This window comes from Barbus barbus (genome assembly GCF_936440315.1).
Source record: "Barbus barbus genome assembly, chromosome: 3".
Taxonomy (NCBI): Eukaryota; Metazoa; Chordata; class Actinopteri; order Cypriniformes; family Cyprinidae; genus Barbus; species Barbus barbus.
This window is the reverse complement of record NC_136731.1, coordinates 26,512,870-26,535,739: the sequence shown is the minus strand read 5'-3', so window position 1 is coordinate 26,535,739 and position 22,870 is coordinate 26,512,870. Positions and strand designations below refer to the sequence as shown.

General features: G+C 37.9%; 1 protein-coding gene across 1 annotated transcript in view; it reads left to right on the top strand.

Annotated features, from left to right (window-relative positions):
- Window positions 1–1,798: 1,798 nt before the first annotated feature.
- LOC306853887 (E3 ubiquitin-protein ligase RNF216-like) overlaps window positions 1,799–22,870 on the top strand; it is a 33,206-nt gene continuing 12,134 nt past the window's right edge. The window contains exons 1-13 of the mRNA XM_079391554.1: window positions 1,799–1,890; window positions 2,723–2,863; window positions 2,969–3,108; window positions 5,682–6,272; window positions 7,159–7,235; window positions 7,322–7,424; window positions 7,516–7,677; window positions 8,874–8,988; window positions 9,083–9,219; window positions 9,359–9,409; window positions 11,651–11,788; window positions 13,976–14,124; window positions 14,400–14,478. Coding sequence (XP_079247680.1) covers window positions 2,797–2,863; window positions 2,969–3,108; window positions 5,682–6,272; window positions 7,159–7,235; window positions 7,322–7,424; window positions 7,516–7,677; window positions 8,874–8,988; window positions 9,083–9,219; window positions 9,359–9,409; window positions 11,651–11,788; window positions 13,976–14,124; window positions 14,400–14,478 — 1,809 coding nt within the window. The 5' untranslated portion in view covers window positions 1,799–1,890; window positions 2,723–2,796. The remainder of the gene's footprint in view (window positions 1,891–2,722; window positions 2,864–2,968; window positions 3,109–5,681; window positions 6,273–7,158; window positions 7,236–7,321; window positions 7,425–7,515; window positions 7,678–8,873; window positions 8,989–9,082; window positions 9,220–9,358; window positions 9,410–11,650; window positions 11,789–13,975; window positions 14,125–14,399; window positions 14,479–22,870) is intronic.

Sequence of the window (22,870 nt, the reverse complement as noted above, 5' to 3'; positions counted from 1 at the left end):
CTATTTGTCTGTCTGTCAATATATTTAGAGACAAAGACAGTGATAAGGATTTATCTGCAAATCACCATAAACATTAGAGGGAAGACATGTCCCCCAATATTCAAAGTAAAATATATCAAAATAATTAAATAAATAAATACAGTACTGTAGAGCACAGTAAGTAAAACTTGAAATGTGGCGTTTCTTGCCTTTCTTTATAAAACATAAACAAAACAAATGAAAGACTGATAACTGTATTTCTATATTTTTCACCAATCCTGTCTTGTGGATTTGGATACAGGTTTACAAAGGCCTACATGCAACCATGTCAAAACAGAAAACATTGAAAAGTGGGACATGGGACCATAGAAACAGTGTAGGGAAAATAATGATGATGAAATATTACATCCTTAGATAATGTAGTCAAAATATTACACAGTAACTGATGTCAATGGACCATATTATCCTGAAAATCATTAGGCCAATCTGACATGCAAAAGCCTCTAAAAGCCATGTTGGTCAAAAATGAGATACATAGTATATTTTCATCAAGTACTTTCACTTCAAATGCGCAAAATCCCAGCCTCAACAACCCATTTAGAAGTACCAGTACTTACATAGAAACCTATACAAAGTAGCCAGAAAGAAATGCTTATTTTAAAGAAAAACGTCAAACGTACTTACAGGCTTTTGCATCTGAACTCTTCATCTAAACATGGAATAGCCTATTGTCCGTCAGTTTCCATAAAACAATGAATTAAGCATGATTTAGAAGTCTACAGTTAGCCTACTTCAACTAATAGTTATTTCATCGTAATGAAATGAATAGACAGTCATCTCAGACTTCTCAGATTTCAAATTTGTGAATTTGCAATGGAAATACTTTAAGTTGTAGCTAATGACTTTCAATGAACTAATTTTCTTAGGTTATGTGTATCCAAGCAATTTAGGGAAAAAAAAGTGGTGAAACACATTCAAGATTCAAGCTTCAAGATTTTTATGTCACATACACAATTATACAGAGTATAACCAGCAGTGAAATGTAGGTCAGGTCCGCTCCAAGGACAGTGCAATTATAAAGTATACAAATATTAAGAAGAAGAAAAGTAGAAAAAATAAAATAAAAGAATAAAATAAAATAAAAGATAAGATAAGATAAAAAATATAAATATAAATGTGCAGGTCAGTATGTTGTTGACTTAAGTAGTAATAAGAGGAATGTGCAAAAATAATGTGCAAAAAAGTTGTACAGGGTATTTAAATAGCAGCAATATGAGGTAGAGAAAAATTATGAATAGCTTATTGATATATGATATTTACGGAAGCGCTTACCAGATGGAAGCAAAGTGAATAGACGGTTACCAGGGTGATTTGAGTCCTTGATGATTTTGACAGCTCTACTTTTGCAGCGTTTGAGGTAGATGTCCTGCATAGAGGGGAGAGCAGACCCTGAGATGCGCTCAGCTAAGCGCACAACTCTCTGTAGTGCTTTGCAGTCCTGATTGGAGCTGTTTCCATACCACACTGAGATGCACTGAGTCAATACACTTTCTATGGTCCCTGAATAGAAAGTTTTCAGGATTGCTGGTGAGACCCTGAATTTCCTCAGCTGACGCAGATGGTACAGTCTTTGCCTGGCTTTCTTGACATGACAATCGGTTTGGAGATCTGAATCTAAAGTTTTTAAAAATGACATCAAAGTGATTGTAAAACTGTAAGAAGGAAAACAGAGACACCTAGAGAACGCAGACTCCAGGCAACGCAGAAGAACTACAACTCCCGTGATCCTCCGCGGCTTCGCCTACAACGAGACGCATGTGCGTCTGACGTCACACCCTGGCTTGTTTTGGCCGTTTGTTTCGATATCCGGCGATCAAACGCTTTCGATGTGCTGGATATTGTGTCTGAGAGGTACGTGCAGTTTATTAAGCAGTCTTCGTGTGTTGTAGTCTTATTAGAGTTGGTTTGCCTTCGCCATTAAGTTGGGATGAAATGCCCGGCTGAGGATGAAAATCTGTCTTGTTTTAGTGAAATCAGCTGGCGCGGAGGGTTAACACAAAACAGCTAACTTAGCTAAGCCTGGCTAGGGACTTTAGCGAGTACATATTTGTTTGTTTCGTTTACTCTACTGTATATTTGACTTCTGTGGCACTGTCCACATGTTATAAGAGACAAAGGAAAACGAAAGGTCATAACATCAACAGGGTTTCTCAGCACTGCTATGCGAGGTCAGCTAGTCTGTTCTGCCAATCTGCTGGAATTAACAGGCTGTGTTTCAAAACCTAGTGAGCAGACTATTCAGACAGCATGTTTGGGTGTCCTAGGCGCGTTGATTTGAATCATCATAGATAAACAAAACACACTTAAGTCTCTGCACACAGAGATACTCATTGACAACACTCATTTAAATATAAATGCACTCAATCCTCAAGGACATTAACTGTCTTAACTCGTGTGTGTGTGTGTGTGTGTGTGTGTGTGTGTGTGTTGTATATGAACTCAAGCTGAATAATGGGTATAATGAATATAATGTTTTGAATCTGTCACACTTGCCTGCTTTAGAAATGTCAGTCATGTTTGGAAACTACATCATTTCGTGGGAAATGGGAAATGAAATCTTACCAGTACACGCACAGATGTATCCAATCTAAGTGTCAAATTGAGAAACTATGACTGTATTTATGTCTTAAGCATGATGAATACACCGTGTCATGAATGTGTGGTTATGCTTGTCTCATTTCAGGTTCCTGTGTGTGTGCATGGGTGTTTGTGTGAGAGAGAGAAGGTGGTCGACTCAGGGAGTCTGTGTGTCTTATCATGGCTGACGGGTCCAGTGACGATGACGTCATCCACCTGGCTAGTTTCAACACCCATCGCGGTCGAGGTACTAACACTTTTAGGCTTTATTTTGGTGTTACTTTCATCTTTATTGGAAGTACTAGTAGTATTCTGTGTGTCATGACTCTTGTTTGTTGTGTTATTTTGTTAGCTAAAAGAGTTAGGGCGAGGATGTCCTACATAACCATATCTTCATCGTCGGATTCTGATGATGAACCTGTCAGATTCGTACCAAATGTCCCTGTCGTGGTCAAGGACGATGAAGAAGAGGAGGAGGTGCGCATCTTAGAGGTAACTGGAACTGCGTTCCAATTCACAGGGTCCCTGTGTAGTATTCACTGCTCTCTACATGCTTAGCAATGCATATCTGTAGAATTCATGAATATGATAATATAGCCTACTAGTAGGGCGAGTCAGCAGGGACCTGGTGATTATGGTTTTATAACCATATATAGGTAACAGTATAATAATATTGCGTGATAGTTGTTCAAAAACGTGCATCTGCATTTGACTTTGGTACTTTGCACAGTTGTTATTCCTATTTGGTTTGCATTTTGTTTGAATTTTGTGAGACGTCACACCTTTCAAAAACAACTGAAGAAGAGACACCTCTTCTGCAAGAACTTAACCTCCCCACACCCATAAACCAATGCACTTAGACACACACACCCTCTGCATTTCGCCTCTTCTCTTGCTTGCTTTCTAATTTAAGCATCCAATAAACCTGGCATTGCATATTGCAGATATTGCTGGCTATTTGACTCATAATAAAAACAGTTACTCGCTCGTGTGTTGTGACATTACTGTCGAATCCAATATAGTCAGCACAGCATCGTCTTTTACTTTAAATCTTTCTGAAAATCCCACATTTTGTGTAGTAAAATGAATTGAACAAAGGACCAAGTTCATACTGATGCTGTCTGGCACAAGTTCATCAAATAAAGTTTATCATTTGGTTTCTGCATAGACTTGCATTTGCCGCTCTTGTCATTTACCTACCATATGTGCAAATCGGTGGGCGTGGCTGAACAAGCAGCGATGTAGAAGCAGGCGTTGATCTTCCTCTGCGGAGGCGTTGGTTATCCACACTATTACATCATAGAGTAGAACATTCCACAAGCTGGCGTTTTGGCGGATTAGCTTCAATATAAGCTGTTTTTAGACTAACGAGAAAGTTTTGAGTTCTGAACGTTACAGAATGTTTTTATAGCACAATGACCTCTTATCTGTCAGAAGATCAAGGGAATTTTGATTTCTCAGTTCAAGACCCCTTTAAGGTGATCACAATCCTGAAGCAAAGTCAGACCCATTGTCTTGAAGGGTTTTTATTTTTTGCAATATGGCTAGATTACTATATGATATCCTAATTATTACATGGTTACTTACCAAATAAATAAATAAATTAACAAATGACAATTAGTTTTCCTCATTTGTATGTCACTTTGGATAAAAGGGTCTGCTAAATTAATGAATGTGAAACTTGGTACATTAATTTTTCATTTGAATTATTTAAGTGAAACTTAATAATAAATGTCAATGAATGGCATGGGCTTAAATAATATATAGATGCTTAAAGAGAATCTTACATGGTATATTGTGAGCTTTTTTGTTTTACACAAAAGAATTGTTCAATGTGGGCACGCAAGCAGTTGCTGTGGTAACAAACAATATGATGCCTGCTCAGGGCTCGCAAAATTTCAAAATCCCTGGTAGCCCTTCGGGCAGGTACTCTTCAGATTTTGGTAACTGAAAATTTATTTAACTAGCCCAACTAAAAAAAGACCATAAATGTCAATCAAAAACATTTTCAACACACATATCAACAAACCTTTATTTTACTATTTACAGGGTATCTGCAGAATTTTAAAAAATCAATTTAAGGCAATTTATGACTGAGCTGCACAAGTAAAATGAACACCGTATGAGTGGGGTTGGACAATATTTGTGGCACCTGCTACAATTCTTAAAGGGATAGTTCACCCAAAAATGAAAATTCAGTCGTTAATTACTCACCCTCATGTCGTTCCAAACCTGTAAGACCTTCGTTCATCACAAATTAGTATAATTTTTATGAAATCTGAGAGCCTTCTTACCCTGCATATACAGCAACGAAACTACCACATTCAATGCCCAGAAAGGTACTAAGGACATCATTAAAATAGTCCATATGACATCAGTCGTTCAACCGTAATTTTATGACGCTAAAAGAATACTTTGTGCGCAAAGAAAACAAAAATAACTTTATTCTACAATTCTTCTCTTCTGTGTCAGTCTTTGACAAGCGTTCATGGGAGTTTCAATTTAGCATCAAACTGCCTTGCTATTTTCTAGGCAACAGGGATATTATAGTTAACTAAAGCTAAATTACTTGATTAAAAATATAAATTAAATATAAAATATCACAAACTTTTAATTTCAAGTAGTTGCCAAGTCAACATTTTTCATTTTAATTTAGTTAAATTTGATGTGCTAAAATATGTAAAGGTGTGTATATATATATGAATAAAAAACTGCTTTTTACTGTTACAAATAAAAACTCAATGATACTTAAATAAAACTGGTGTGGAAGGCAATAGCGCATGTAACCATTTATTATCTTGTGAAGTCTACAGTCTAATGATTTTTAATGATTTTTAATTGTTCCTTAAATGTCTAAATACTTTTTTAGCAGCACTGTTTTTGTTTTGGCCATATTTTTTTTCTCAAGAAGTGACAACTACAGAGAAATTGAGTTGAGAGAAATGATCATGTGTTCAGTGCTTCAATTTCTGATTTCCTGAAAATTGATGTGTAATCACTGCACTAAAATGTGATGAGCAGTTCCTATTCAAATATTAATCATACACACACTTTCCATCTGGCAGCCACAGCCCTCACCTCATCGTGAGCTGATCCGACCTGCTGCCAAGTGGGGTGCGAGCACCTTCCCAAGCCAGGCATCTGGATCCAACAGACATCCTACCAGCTCACACGCTCATCATCCTTCTGTAGTCACCGTACATCCTACATTAGGAAGCCAAGCCATAGGTGTCTTAACCACGGACCAGAATGCTGTACCCTCAACGTCTAGAGAAAATGCCTTGCACAGACCTCCAATGCCTGTTAAGGACTCACTGCCCCTTCCTAAGGACCTTTCAGCCAGTGCACACTCAGTGAATCAGGCCAATTCTGTTTTCTTAGCTCCTCCCACCACTGAATCAGGTCAGTCAGACTTGGGCAACAAAATTAAAGTGGTAATCTGGCCGAGAACTGAAAGGACCACAAAAAGGCCTCGGACACCACAGGAGACTGTGCTAGTAGAGGTCAGACGAGATGAGCAGCCAGCGGCCCCTCTCTCTCCTGCACGTTTCCCTGCACCGGCTGACAATGAGAGGCCTGGACCGTCAGCGCCTAGAGAACCCATCATACAGCAGACCCCTGACCGGACGTCCCTTGATATGCTGGTGAAGGGGGTGGTGAGTCTTCTGATTAGCTCCTCATGTTAAAGGGTTCGTTCACCCCAAAATGAAAATTCTGTCATTAATTACTCACCTTCATGTTGTTCCAAACCCGTAAGACCGTCATTCATCTTCGTAGCACTAAGATATAATAGTAAGATTATATTAAAGCTAAAATCGGAGAGCTCTCTGACCCTCCATATACACCAACGCAACTGAAATGTTCCCAGGTCCAGAAACATAGTAAGGTCATTGATGAAGCAGTCCATGTGACATCAGTGCCTCAACTTCACTTTTGCGAAGCTTAAATTTTTTTGTGCACAAAGAAAACAAAAATAATGACTTTCTTCAGCAATTTTTCTCCCTTGAGTTACCATCTTCCACCATTTTGGAGAGTATCACAATGCACACGCACGCTTTCCTCTAAGAGTCAACAATGCTGATTGTGCCGATTACATTCATGCACGTTTTAAGTTTATTAAAATTTTGGGGTACTCTCCAAAATGGCAGAAGATGGTAACTCGGGGGAGAAGAATTGTTGAATAATTCGTTTTTTTTTGTTTTCTTTGCGCACAAAAAGTATTCTTGTAACTTTGCAAAATTGTAGTTGAACCCCTGATGTCACATGGACTGTTTTACCGATGTCCTTGCTACGTTTCCGGACCTGGGAACATTACAGTTGTGTTTCTGTCTACAGAGGGTCAGAAAGCTCTCGGATTTCATCAAAAATATCTTACTTTGTGTTCTGAAGATGAACGAAGGTCTTACAGGTTTGGAACGACATGAGGGTGAGTAAATAATGACAGAATTTTCATTTTCGGGTGAACTAACCCTTTAAAGGATCCGAGTGTGCATATTGTATTTTAAAGGTAGGATTAATTTTGATTTGTTTTGACATTTTCAGATGGACCTTTTCCCTGATGTGCAGGATGCATATGTAGCAGAATTGATAGAGAGAGGTGACCTGAAAGATTTAAATGTGTAAGCACAAACCTTTTTCTGCTCATTTCTTGATCAGACATATTTTGTTCACGTTTAAAGAACATTATTTGGGTTCTTTATCACAGAATATGCAATCTATTGTTGGAAAATCCTGATTATCCGAAAAAAGCAAACTCCGTTTTGATACAAAGCAGTGTTCTCCTTGAGACGAATGATTCTGAGACGCAGGTTTGCAGGTTTTTGTTGTTACTATAAATGTATTAAATATAAACATCTAACTAATGTGCTATAATTTACTTGCTTTTTCTCTGTTACGCAGGAAAGTGAAAATTATTTTGATTATTTCAAACTTACGACTGTTGGCCCAGAGGTTGTCATTCAAGCTGCAGATATGCTGATGGGTGACTTCAGAATGTTGAGCTGTCAGGATATCAAATGGGCCCTGAATTGCCTCAAAGGACACTATGCAATCACCCGAAAGGTGAAAAATATTCTCTGTTTTCATTGTGTGTATTTTAAGGAAAATTGTGAATGATCTAAATATTGATTTGATTTCAACTAGGGCTGTAACACTTGTTATAGAAATTTTGGCTTGTGGTGTCCAAGAAGTAACTGCGATTTAAGAAGTAACTCCCCTAAGAGTCAACAATGCTGATTATGCCGATTACGTTCATGCATGCCCCCCCCCCCCGAACGTAAACAGCGCTGATTAAGTTGATTACATTTTGGGGTACTCTCCAAAATGGCAGAAGATGGTAACTCGGGGGAGAAGAATTGTTGAATAATTCGTTTTTTTTTTTGTTTTCTTTGCGCACAAAAGTATTCTTTTTGTTACACTTGTTACACTTTTTATAACACTTGTTATAGAAATTTTGTCTGGTGTGTTTAAGAAGTAACTGCGATTATTACAATTAATTGTTTGTTTTAGGGCTTTGACGATTATGATGAATAATTGTCATACATTTTTGTGTGCTAGATTTAAATGTTACAAATGACTGTAATAAACTAAATCCTTTGGTTGTCATCTGCAGTGCAAGATGGATACACTTAATATTGAAGTAATTTATTACTTTTTGTAAATAACAGAAACATTCACAATAAACGGGCTGTTTTTCAACTATTTAGTGTAAAGTTGCAGCCACGTTTACTGTTGCTCGGCAAAATGTTGTGAGCGAAATGGGTGCAATGAACGGTTTCGCCTGATAAACTTCAAGTGGCAGAGAAATTGTGTCAATGGTCCATTTGAGACGGGTCACCAAGTTCGCTCCAACCCTAATCAAACACACCTGAAGCAGCTAATCAAGGTCTTACTAGGTATACTTGAAACTTCCAGGCAGGTGTGTTGAGGCAAGTTGGAGCTAAACTCTGCAGGACACCACCCCTCTAAGATCAAGTTTGATGACCCCTGATTTGAGAGATAGGTGGCATCACGCGCCAGCTGTTGTGAATGCGCTCAGGACAGTTGGACAGTGTATTAGTTTTGGACACGTATTTCATGGTCATTACTTTAGTATCATTTGTATTTTGTCGCATTCATTCATTTTTTTTTTTACCGATAAATTTCACAGAACAATTGCAAAAGTCACTCTCCAAATATTGGAATCAGCTATTGCCAGTCTCATATTGTATGTCCACTAGTCATTTGTGTGGCATTAATCTTTCTGGTAACCATTCAAGGCCTTATTCGAAGCCCTCAAGAAGTGGCAAGAGAACTCCACTGACCCCTCAGGGAAGAAGAAGAGAAGGAGAGAGCCAAATGAGCGCGCATTCATAGACTTCAAGTTTGAGCAGGGTGAGTACATATGTATTTGTTTTTTGTATGCTTTTTGAACGCAAAATAAAACCAGGTAAACAGTGAAATGCTCATTGCATCTCGTTCATATCAGGTTCTTTTAAACTGGAGAGAAAGATGTACTTTCTGGAGAAGAATCGCAGATGGAGCCGCGGTAACGAGACTACACTGGAGCCGTCGCTCGTGAAAGAGCTGCAGTTCTATGAGCAGAAAGCCAAGGAAATGGCTGAGGTACTTTACACGGTTCACTTCTTCAATTTATTTCTAATGGTTCCTCCTGAAATAACACAAACAAATAGGGTTGTGGTGAAATGAGCTGATGGGGTGTTAATTGTTGAAATAATTATGAGGGTTTTTCTCCCACTCTCAGCATGAAGATTTCCTGTTGGCTTTGCAAGTGAATGAGGAGCAGTATCAAAAGGTGTGTGGGTGTGAAGAGCCAGTTTATGTACTTGAAATTTTCTTGTAAATGACATGTCTATGGAAGTAGAATAATGACAATAGTTTTTGAAACATAAAGCATGCTGAATTCCACAAATCAAAAAAAAAAGATGCATTGCAATTAGCAGTGCTTGCATTTTAATGCCTTGTATTTCTAGGGCTTGCATTTTTAGGTCCTGAAATTTAACATAGTTGTTTATTTAAGCTGTGAATATTTCAATTCAAAATATTTTGCACACTTTTTAATAATTAAAAATTCAATAATTCATATTCACCTTACAGAATTCACTTCCAAAATATTCAATCTGTTTAAAAATACGATGTGTAATATTCGACAGGCAAATTTCTGTAATTTTATTTCACTTTCCAAATTCGCTGCCACAAATTCAGGTGGTTAAAATTCGGCAGAAAAATCAGCGGTACACATCCGGGACCCGAAGGAATAGCAGTAGAGCACCGATGCATGATCTCCAGCTGATGTCGGCCGCTCACCAGCAGGTGGTGCAAGCGGCTCTTGATGAAGGCCATATGTGGATCAAGTCATTCATTTACAAAAACTGATTTGCAGAAATGGAGCAAGCGCTAAGTAGAAGTTTTGATTATTTTTTATTCTTTATTTAGGTTGCTTAGTTTCTGTAACTTTGTATCATGGCTTGTGTGACTGTGCTGTAATACTGGGGTTCCCCGTCACACTCCAGGATTCCCCAGCGACGCGTAACCGCCTCAGTGATATAACTAATACAGTGATATAAGACCTCAGATCTCAAACACACTTTACTGATGATTATGCGGACAATATACAGGCAAGCAAATGAGGTCAGAAGAATGCAACGTGCTGCATTTGCGTTGCTTTCCCTTACCACTGATCTATAGAGTCGACAGTCCTACAAATATATCAATACCACGATTAGTTTTAACAGTAAGCAACCACTTTATATCAACATAAAAAAGGAGTTCAAAACCGCCTAGGTGTATTGTTGCTGCAAATGAAAACCAGAGAAATCATTGACGCGTTATCGCACCAAAGGGGCTGTCTAACACTTCCACCGACTAGGTTAAAACGTCGAATGTATTTAAATTAAAATGACTTTTAACATTTAAAATAACACACTTTCAAATTGTAAAGCTTGTATTGCTCATAGTGATTTACTACAGATGAGATTGTGCCAATACCGCCCTTTTTATGTACATTACACAATTATTTACATATAAAAAATCCCTGGAAAGATTTTTTTTTTTCATGTTCCAACGGTTGTAGTATGTTGCTAGGTACAAAACTGACTTACTACAGGGTTAGATTTTGCCAATATCTCCCTTACAGTATGTACAGTACACAAATATTTTTTGGAAAAAACTACATAAGGGTTTTTCATGTTCCACAGGGTGTAGTACGTTGACATTTTACCAATATTTCCCTTATTGAATGTGCAATTTACAATTATTTAAATCAAAAACAAAAAAAATCTGTAAGACCCCAAAAAGGAATTGTTCATGTTCCAAAGGTTGTAGTATAAAATGTTGATGTACTTTATGTACATTAAGGGAGGTATTAGCAAAATTTCACCTATAGTAAGTCAGTCTAGTAACTAGGAATGTACTCCATCATCAAGAGCCGCTTGCACCACCTGCTGGTGAGTGGCCGACATCAGCTGGAGATCATGCATCGGTGCTCTACTGCTATTCCTTCGGGTCCCGGATGTGTACCGCTGATTTTTCTGCCAAATTTTAACCACCTGAATTTGTGGCAGCGAATTTGGAAAGTGAAATAAAATTACAGAAATTTGCCTGTCGAATATTACACATCGTATTTTTAAACAGATTGAATATTTTGGAAGGGAATTCTGTAAGGTGAATATAAATTATTGAATTTTTAATTATGAAAATGTGTGTGAAATATTTTGAATTGAAATATTCACAGCTTAAATAAACAACTATGTTAAATTTCAGGACCTAAAAATGCAAGCCCTAGAAATACAAGGCATTAAAATCTTTTTTTTTCAATTTGTGGAATTCAGCATGTTTTATGTTTCAAAAACTATTGTCATTATTCTACTTCCATACATGTCAATCCACATCATAAGAAAAAACAAAGATTTAGAGTGTGAAAGCTATTTTGTCCCTTTTCACATAGTTGAAAATTATTGCATCAAACAGATTAGAGGGACCTCGCTCAGCCTTATGTGTGTTGAAAGCATGTGACATTTTTGACCTGTGCTCTCAGGACGGGCAGTTGATTGAGTGTGGCTGCTGCTGTGGGGAGTTTGCCTTTGAAGAGATGACCCAGTGTACAGATGGCCATTTGTTCTGCAAGGAGTGTCTGGTGAAATATGCCCAAGAGGCAGTGTTTGGCTCAGGACGGGTAAGTCTGTTCAGACTGTTCAGTCTCTGAGGATACCTTTATCTTTTGAATTGTATTACTGGAAACTTTGTGTGCGGTCATGACCATTATGATGTCACAATATTTTCAGGCATTGAGCACAGGGTTCATGATTTGTTCTCATGTTTTTAAAATTCCCGTTTATTTTGGTTTCATTTTGCCATGTGCTTTTTAGGTGCTTCCCAGTTTATCTCCCATCTGAGTTTCATTTTCATTCCAATATTCATAGACAAAAGATATATTTGATTTTTGTACAAAAAATGGGATACAAGTTCTCAGAAAAGCTGTGGCAACATTGGTTTGCAGGTGTTTAATATTTTATGTCTAATGGAGTGAAGTTCATACCGTGTGTTTAAACACATCCTCTACCATTCAAACGTGTGTGGCCTGTAAGTGTTTTTTCAAAAGAAATGCTCACCAAGATTGCATTTATTTGATCATAAATACAGTAAAAACTGGGGAAAAGAACTGTTTTCTATTGTAATGTTATTTAAAATTTAATTTATTCCTGTAATAGCAAAGCTAAATTTTTAGCAGCCATCAGGGTTCCTACAGGGTTTTGCCCCTATTTATTTCATTTTTTTGTAATAGAAAATTAAGAATTTAATTAATTTAAATTTATTGTACAAGACGTCAGAGTCAAAATATGACTGAATGAATTCAAGGTCTACTTTTCATTATGCAAAATGCAGGTTATAAGCATTTTGGGTTTCTTCTCACAATATTCTTAGCACCATATTACATAGCCTCAAGGACTTTTGCGAAAATAAAATATATACAGACTTTTATGTGCGCACGAGAAACCATTAAACTTGGCATATAGTACGATGCACACTGAGCCACCTATTGTGCCATCAGCCCATTTCGCAGTGTGTTTTTTTTTTTTTGGCCACCGCAGAGTATGGGTTAAAGAGACCTAAGACCTTGAAATATGGCATACTGCCCTAACGAAAGCCAAATTTTAAACACTTTTTTTTTTTTTTTTACTGTACCAGTCTTTTTTATAAACCCTTGAACTTGGCACATTTTATGCCATCAGCTCATTCTGTGTCATGGTTTCTGTGCCGACACGGAGGATGTGTTAAATTAGACATTAGGCCTTGATATTAGAGGTACTACGAGAAAAGCCAAAATTTGAGCAAGTAGATTTCTATTACTTTATGTGCATCCATGCTCTTGTTTTATTGATAGTAAGATGGTAGTGATGCACAAAGGAAATAGGTTATATAAAACTAGAAACTGTAATCCGTAAGCATGCAAAAAGTTTGCAAAAACGTTTCTTGTGTGCATGTAAATGTCTGTTGTTTTATTTATTATTATTATTTATATTAAGGGCTCTGTACGTTAATGTCACTTAGAGAAAATCGTTGAAAAAAAAAACATTTACAGATGACTACTATATAAAATAAATAGTAATGAAAATAATGCTCTATGAACCATTTATGTTAAATATGTGACCCTGGCGCACAAAAGCAGTCATAAGTAGCACAGGTATATTTGTAGCAATAGCCAACAATACATTGTATGGGTCAAAATTATTCATTTTTCTTTTATGCCAAAAATCATTAGGATATTAAACAAGGATCATGTTCCATGAAAATATGTTGTAAATTTCCTACCGTAAATATATCAAAACTTCATTTTTGATTAGTAATATGCATTGCTAAGAACTTCATTTGGACAACTTTAAATGCCTTTATGACTGGTTTTGTGGTCCAGGGTCACATCTACTGAGAGGTTTGGAAATTTGAGTCTGGAAGAGTATGTAATTTTGAAATGGAAAATGTGTAGGAACCCTGAGCCATTACTCCAGCCTTCAGTGTCACATGATCCTTCAGAAATCATACTAATATGTTGATGTGCTGCTCAAGAAACATTTCTTAATAATTATCAATGTTGAAAACACTTAATATTTTGTAGATTCTTTGTTGAATAGAAAAGAACAGCATTTATTTAAAATATAATTTTTGTAGCATTCTAAATGTCTTTACTGTCATTTTTTTTATCAACTTTATGCATCATTTAAAAAAAGGAATCTTATTGACCCCAAACCTTTTAACTGTAGTGTAGATTCTCAATGCAAGCACTCGTTGAATTATACAGTTACAGTATATTTTGGTATTTTTGTTTCAGATGAATTAAAAAAGCGTTCTTTGTGTTTGTTTGCAGTCGGAGTTGAGTTGTATGGATGGGAGCTGCACCTGTTCATTCCCTACCAGTGAGCTGGAGAAGGTTTTACCTGAAAACATTCTGTGCAAATATTACGAGAGACAGGCAGAGGAGGCAGTAGCAGCCACCTGTGCTGATGAACTGGTCAGGTGAGTTAAACGTGTTGATAGACTATATGACTTTTCTTTATCTGTGGAACATAGTAAGAGATGTTTTGTCGCATGTCCAGACTGTTCATTTCCATACAAGGAAAGTTAATTGTAGCTAGAGCTGTTAAGCTCCAATAAGGGCAAAAAAGTAATCCACATCAAGTAGTCCATATAGTGCTTCATGCTTCAACTTTTTGAAAGCCATGCGATAGAGAAACAGCATTCAGAAAATTTGAAAATGTAACACCACTATTTTTCTTCACTTTCTTTTCAAGGTGTCCATTTTGTAACTTCCCAGCACTGCTGGATAAAGACATTTCTCTGTTCAGTTGCCCAAACCCACGCTGCAGAAAGGTTAGTCCGTGTGCCTGGATACACTAGTGTCCATGTGTAATTCAATCGTTGCATCTCTCATTGCAGTGATCTCTTTATTAATGTTCTATCATGTTCTGGATCAGTTCTCTCTTCCTCCTTCCACTTCTATCTCTGAACCCCTCAGTGGTCACTTGGTGGCGACATAGGCCTGTGGAAAAGGTCAGCAGAGTCTGTGGTTTGCCGTCTGAGGCTCCATAATGAACCATGCTAAAGTATGTGAAACTAATGGTGTTTTTTCATTGGCAGGGTTTACTCTGCTGGAATCAGTCAGGGCAGGGCAAGAACAGAGACAGCCATTCATCTTGTCTGCTATAAATATTCAGCTCTCCGAACCCTAAACAGAGCTTAACCAGGGTCAGGGAAGTTCAGCAGAACTACAAACCCGATTCCAAAAAAGTTGGGACACTGTACAAATTGTGAATAAAAACAGAATGCAATGATGTGGAAGTTTCAAATTTCAATATTTTATTCAGAATACAACATAGATGACATATCAAATGTTTAAACTGAGAAAATGTATCATTTTAAGGGAAAAATAAGTTTATTTTAAATTTCATGGCATCAACACATCTCAAAAAAGTTGGGACAAGGCCATGTTTACCACTTTGTGGCATCCCCTCTTCTTTTTATAACAGTCTGAAAATGTCTGGGGACTGAGGAGACAAGTTGCTCAAGTTTAGGAATAGGAATGTTGTCCCATTCTTGTCTAATACAGGCTTCTAGTTGCTCAACTGTCTTAGGTCTTCTTTGTCGCATCTTCCTCTTTATGATGCGCCAAATGTTTTCTATGGGTGAAAGATCTGGACTGCAGGCTGGCCATTTCAGTACCCGGATCCTCCTCCTACGCAGCCATGATGTTGTAATTGATGCAGTATCTGGTCTGGCATTGTCATGTTGGAAAATGCAAGGTCTTCCCTGAAAGAGACAACGTCTGGATGGGAGCATATGTTGTTCTAGAACTTGGATATACCTTTCAGCATTGATGGTGCCTTTCCAGATGTGTAAGCTGCCCATGCCACACGCACTCATGCAACCCCATACCATCAGAGATGCAGGCTTCTGAACTGAGCGCTGACAACAACTTGGGTTGTCCTTGTCCTCTTTAGTCCGGATGACATGGCGTCCCAATTTTCCAAAAAGAACTTCAAATTTTGATTCGTCTGACCACAGAACAGTTTTCCACTTTGCCACAGTCCATTTTAAATAAGCCTTGGCCCAGAGAAAACGCCTGCGCTTCTGGATCATGTTTAGATATGGCTTCTTTTTTCACCTATAGAGTTTTAGCCGGCAACGGCGAATGGCACGGTGGATTGTGTTCACCGACAATGTTTTCTGGAAGTATTCCTGAGCCCATGTTGTGATTTCCATTACAGTAGCATTCCTGTATGTGATGCAGTGCCGTCTAAGGGCCCGAAGATCACGGGCATCCAGTATGGTTTTCCGGCCTTGACCCTTACGCACAGAGATTGTTCCAGATTCTCTGAATCTTTGGATGATATTATGCACTGTAGATGATGATAACTTCAAACTCTTTGCTATTTTTTTCTGAGAAACTCCTTTCTGACATTGCTCCACTATTGGGGGAATTGGTGATCCTCTTGCCATCTTGACTTCTGAGAGACACTGCCACTCTGAGAGGCTCTTTTTATACCCAATCATGTTGCCAATTGACCTAATAAGTTGCAAATTGGTCCTCCAGCTGTTCCTTATATGTACATTTAACTTTTCCGGCCTCTTATTGTTACCTGTCCCAACTTTTTTTGAATGTGTAGCTCTCATGAAATCCAAAATGAGCCAATATTTGGCATGACATTTCAAAATGTCTCATTTTCAACATTTGATATGTTATATATATTCTATTGTGAATAAAAGTTTATGAGATTTGTAAATTATTGCATTCCTTTTTTATTCGTAATTTGTACAGTGTCCCAACTTTTTTGGAATCGGGTTTGTAGATGAATCAGTATTCCGGGATATCACTACCTCATGATGTTTTGGAAATGATAACATGGAAAATGTGGCTTTTACCTTTGGGATATGAATCACAAATCACAACCTGTTATGCTTTTGAGAAGCAAGGTTTTGGAAAACATTGAATTTTATCAAGTGTTTGTTACAAACGGCTGGTGAAAGGAGATACTAGCTTAACTACAGTGGCATGGAAAAGTTTGGGAACCCCTTGCAGAATCTGTGAAAATGTGAATAATTTGAACAAAATAAGAGAGATCATACAAAATGCATGTTATTTTTTATTTAGTACTGTCCTGAGTAAGATATTTTACATAAAAGATGGTTACATATAGTCCACAAGATAAACAAACAGCTGAAATTATTAAAATAACCCCCTTCAAAAGTTTGGGAACCCTTGGTTCTTACTACTGTGTGTGGTTACCTGGATGATCTACGACTGTGTTTTTGTTTTGTGATGGTTGTTCATGAGTCCCTTGTTTGTTCTGAACAGTTAAACTGAGCAATGTTCTTCAGAAAAATCCTCCATGTCCTGCAGATTCCTCAGTTTTCCAGCATCTTTTGCATATTTGAACCCTTTCCAGCAGTGACTGTATGATTTTGAGATCCACCTTTTCACACTGAGGATGATTGAGGGACTCAAACACAACAATTAAAAAAGGTTCAAACCTTCACTGATGCTCCAGAAGGAAACACGATGCATTAAGAGCCGGGGGTGAAAACTTTTGAACAGAATGAAGATGTCCAAATTTTTCTTATTTTGTAGAAATATAATTTTTTTCCATTTAGTTCTGCCCTTCGGAAGCAACAGGAGCTACTTGCATGTTTCCTGGAAGACAAATTAAGTACAATTTACCTTGATCTTCAAATTCAAAAAGTTTTCACCCCCGGCTCTTAATGCATCGTGTTTCCTTCAGGAGCATCAGTGAATGTTTGAACCTTTTTTAATTGTTGTGTTTGAGTCCCTCAATGAGTTCCAGGGTTTCTTTCGTCATAGAAAACCTGGGAATATTAGGGATTTTTTAGTGTTCTGGAAAAGTCATTAAACTTGTTAAAAGTCGTGGTAAAGTCATGTAAAATGGTCCCCAGATCCCTTGTTGAGAAGCACTGCTATAGCGTGAGGCAAAGCTCTACCATTCGGGTAAATATAACGACCAAAATGATGCTTTCAAACTAGCAAAGAAATAATACTTATGCATTAAATTTGACAAAAGTAGCAGTAAAGACAATAATCATATTTAAAAAGATTTAGGAAGTTACAAAACAAAAACAAAAAAAAGTAAATGCTGTTCTTTTGAAATTTTTAATCCAAAGAATGCCCAAAAAAATTGCATCATGTTTTCCACAAAAATGACATATTATAATATTTATATTACATAAATAAAACATTTTGTTGATAGAAGATGATTAATAGATGTCATGAAAAATATTGGTCAAAAGTTCTATATACAAAAAAAATGTATATTTTGAGACCGGGGATGTCCCCTTAGGTAGGTTTAATATTGTCTCCTACTTTTTGTTAGTAGCTTGTAGTATTTCCAAGAGTACTTTGTAGCTTGATAAGTTTCATGGTAGCTTCTCCAACATTTGATATTTTGTCTTGAGTCTTATCAGTGTTGGGCTGTGAGGAATGTATCAGCTCTCTGAATGACACAGAGAGCTGTCAGTCCGTCTGTGAGTTAGTGGATTTCAGCTGGCAGGCGGAACGTATCAAGGACTCTGAACTCACAGCTACTTTCTCAACAGGCCTGAGAGGAATGCTAGAGCCGCCTGCAATTTGTCAGGGCTATCTTTCCATTCATCTGTCAGCCTCCATTTCTCTCTCTCTATCTCTATTTGTACCTCCACCACTTTTAAAGTAATAAATGCATGTGATCGTGAGTGCCTTTCGAACATTATGAAAGCTGAGAGTGTACTTGAGTAAACAGTTGAGTATTTAGTATATTTTTTGTTTAGTGGTTAGGAGTTGATCTGAAGGGCCCTTACTGTCCAACACAATATTGAAAGTCCCCCGTAATGTTTAAAATATTTCTGCTGTAAGTATGATAATGCTGCTTGCTTTCAGACTTTTTTTATTAACAGAAACAGTGTTGATACATTTATATATAACCCCACACACACACACACACAATATTCTGTATTTTCTCATTACTGAGGGAAACTGGCTCCCTGGTAGTGTGTGGTCGAACTTTGTATTTGTGTTTGTAATTTTTTGTGTGCATTTAAGTGGAAGAATGGAACCTGGACCATTTGAATTATTGAAAATTAGTGCATACCAGAGATTTATTATTAATCGTGGTCTATTAACAATTATTCTCTATATATCTTTGTTGATTATTGTCTGGGGGTAGTCTTACTGATGTAAAAAGGAATATGATGGTAGGTGTTTCCCTTTTAATATCCCGCCATCAGGAAGGTAACAGTACTTTTGTGTTTTTAGTCATATACCTGTTGGCCACTGGGTGGCGCTCTTGTTATATGTTACTAGAGATGCTTTATTCCACCACACATCTGCTGCTGATTACACGACTAAACCCCGCCTCACACTTCTGCAGCAGCTCACAGCAGGGCGGGAAAGGGGGGTGTGCGGGAAACCGCTCAAATGGCCGCCTCTTTGGCCTTCCTCTCAGCACAGCCGATAGATTAAGTGTGCCATCAGGCAGGACCTCCATTTTCTCCTTCTATCCGTCTTCCTCTTGGTGGAGTCACAGGACTGGACGGGAGGAAATTGAGAACGGTTGTGTGGTTCGATTTCATAATGTGACCCACTTTCATTTCCTCTTTTTGGCTCTCAGCATGGCATTCCTATCGAGATGGAGAACTGGGCTCTTGTGCACAGCAGTGCTTGACTTGGCCGGCATTATGAGGACTTTTCCAAAGCCGAGCTTCTAGGGAACAAATTTCTTGGGTAGATAATCTGCATAGAATGTCAACCACCTGATAAATGGTCAATTATAGTCAAATGTGTACAGTGCTGTGGCTTAGTGGTTAAACATCTGAGCTGGTCATTGAAAGGATGTAGGTTTCAAAAGGTTGGTCTATGAACCGTCACCTTTGTATGTCAATAAAATACCGGTCACAAAAACATGAATTAATGTCCTTGACCACTAGGTAAAATATTTATAAATGTGCAAAGTTTTAGGCATGATCAGTGTCCAAAATTTGTGATCTAGAAATGGTGAATGATCTTAAATATCTCTTGTTTTACATTTTACTTTTGTTTGTTTTGAATTTTCTCCAGAAGTCCATCTGGCGGTACATTACAGTTCTGTAGAAATAGACACTTCGGTTTTTCCCTTAAGTAAAAGTCATTGTTGTTGTTCTTAGTAGACGGTTTCACATCACTTTCATCATTGAGAGTCATACTATTATTGTTGTGGTGCACTAACATTAGCAAAATTACAGCGAAAATTTGGGCCACATTTGTCAATAGTGTACGAAACACAGCTGAGGCAGAAGTCACTTTCACACCAAGCAGCTTTTTGTTGGTTCACTCAGAAAAAAAGTACAAAAGCTGTCACTGGGGTAGTACCTTTTTAAAATGTACACCTTTGTACCTTACTTACCCCTAAAGCTACATATTAGTGCCTAAGTGGAATATATTAGTACTTTTTGAAAAGGTAGCAAATTTGTGTGATGGACTTAAACCCATTGTGAAAGTCGGTGCTGATAAAAGCACGTGTGGGATGCACGCCAATAGAGCTGTTGTGTTACAGGCGTCCCAAGTTCGAGAACCTTCCCCAATCCTGTCCCCCCCTCTCTCTTCCACTTCATTTCCTGTGAGCTCCAGACTATCCTGTCATAATAAAGGCAAAAACACCAAGAATAAAACAAAACATTGTGAAGTCTTCATGGGGAAATATTTCCAAAAACTTTTGTGCAAAATTCCCAATTACATGCATACTTATTAAAATGACTGGACAACTTCATGTTTGTTACAGTTCCATATAATGTTACTGGCCCCAAATTATACAATTTCCCCCCCCAAAAAACATGTTGATGGATCTCTATTCTAAATATTGAGGGTGACTTCTTCCCATTTCTGATTATTGTGCATGAAGATTTTTGCAGCTGTCTAGCCCATATTTGTCGTCTGTGGAAAACTCTGGAATCCCAGTGCCCCATTAATGACTTCAGTGCTCATGTTTCAGCACAAGTTTTTTTCCTGTCTGATTTCCCATTTGTTTGTGGTGATGTGTGCCCTCAAGTTCCTGTGTTTAGTGATGAGGAGATGTCCTCTCCTCTGCCCTTCTCTTAACTCTTTTCCCCCGGTGAGGATGAAGTTGTATAACTGACACACTTTCCCCTCGCCAATGCCTCTGTGGCCCCACCCCTTGCTGTGGATCAAGGACTTTCATTGGCTGGACCCAGATCCTTCAAATTTGAAATGTGGTACAGTTCATATTTGACCCAGATTTTTTCTTAGGTTTGTACATTTTAAAAAATGCTGTTTTTCTCAGTGATTGGATGTTACTTGTGGTTTTCACATGAAGACCTGCCAGCATTCCCTATTCTCTGACTCAATTGAGTTGCTTTTGTTTGCACTGTTTATTTTCCATGTATCAATGATGTTTCTGAGATTTGCCTTGATAGACAGCAGCAGCTGCAAGTCCAAGATTTTTCCATAGTGCCATGTTTAAATATATATATTGTAACTTTCATTAAAGGAACACTCCACTTTTTTTGGATATAGGCTCATTTTCCAAGTCCCCAAGAGTTAAACATTTGAGTTTTACCGTTTTTGAATCCATTCAGCTGATATCTGGGTCTGGCGGTAGCACTTTTAACTTAGCTTAGCATAGATCATTGAATCGGATTAGACCATTAGCATCTCGCTCAAAAATGACCAAAGAGTTTCGATAATTTTCCTATTTAAAGCTTGACTCTTCTGTAGTTACATCGTGCACTAAGCCCGACGGAAAATGAAAAGTTGTGATTTTCTAGGCAGATATGGCTAGGAACTATACTCTCATTCCGGCGTAATAATCAAGGAACTTTGCTGCCGTACAGTGGGTGCAGCAGGCGCAGTGATATTACGCAGCGCCTGAAAGTAGTCCCAAGCTATATCATAACTAGTTACCTAGCTGGGGACTACTTTCAGGCGCTGCGTAATATTGCACCTGCTGCACCCACTGTACGGCAGCAAATTTCCTTGATTATTACGCCAGGCTTTAGTGTCACATGATCATTCAGAAATCATTCTAATATGCTGACTTGCTGCTCAATAAACATTTCTTTATCATTATCAGAGTTGAAAACAGTTGTTCTGCCTTGTATTTTTATGGTAACCGTGATGCATTTCTAACATTGCAACATTATAAATGTCAGTTTTGATTCAATGCATCATTGCTTGCTGCTATTCCTTTCTTGCACAGTAGTATATATTACATTGGAATGCATTCTGTCGAACTGATCTGGTTCAGACATGCTGCATACTCAACTGTCGATGAGTTTTATAGGGAGCTGTGTTTGTTCAGCCCCGCCTCACAGCACTTATCATGAGCCAAACCCTAAAATATTTCATCAAAACCGCTTTTGTATTCTAGCTTGATGATATGTAGCCTTGGCTTAGGGATGTTTGTGTGTGCTAGCACACGCTGTGGGTGTGTCGCTCTCTCCCTGAGGCTCATTCAGGCCTGTGCTTCTCCAGAACAAGCAGCCCCCCAATCAGATGCTCAGCAAATCTCCTCTTCTGCCTTATAAGGCCTGCTGCTGCCGCACGGCTGTTCAGGAGAGAAGCAGTGTGCTTATTCACAGAGTGCCTCAACAGATGTTGCAAAAGTTCACACTTTGTACTAGTGTATGCTGCTTTATTTGGGAGAACTAGCCACATATGCAGTGGAATGTGTCATGGTAGCTGTATGATTATGATAGAAATCATAATATTGATTATTACCTTTGCGATTATTAGAATTTACAATAAAATGCTTATTTTCATGCTCCTGTTTTAGTATAATCACAGAGCGCACAGGTTCATGTGACAATTTGAGTACCAGAATTTAATGCAAACTAACAGATTGTCCTGACCAAGTTTAGTCAAGCCATTTAAAAGGATGTTGTGGTCATTTGCTCACCCTCATGTCATTCTAAATCTGCATGAATTTCTTTCTTCTGTGGAGCATAAAAGAAAATGTTTTAAGAATTCAGTCTTTAAAAGTCAGTAGTCACCAAAAGTGTTTAGTTTACCAAAATTCTTCAAAATAATCTTTTTTTGTTTCACAGATGAGAGCAAGTTAGGGATTTGTTCGCGGATGCTCTCGTGTAATCAATGAAACTGTCTAGACCGGAGAATAAATCCATGTTTATGTCTTATTGATTATAATGGAAGCATTTTAGTTTTGTTATATCTCTCACTCGCTCATTAGAACAGGCCTATTGACTATTTTAGATGGCTCTGATTTGT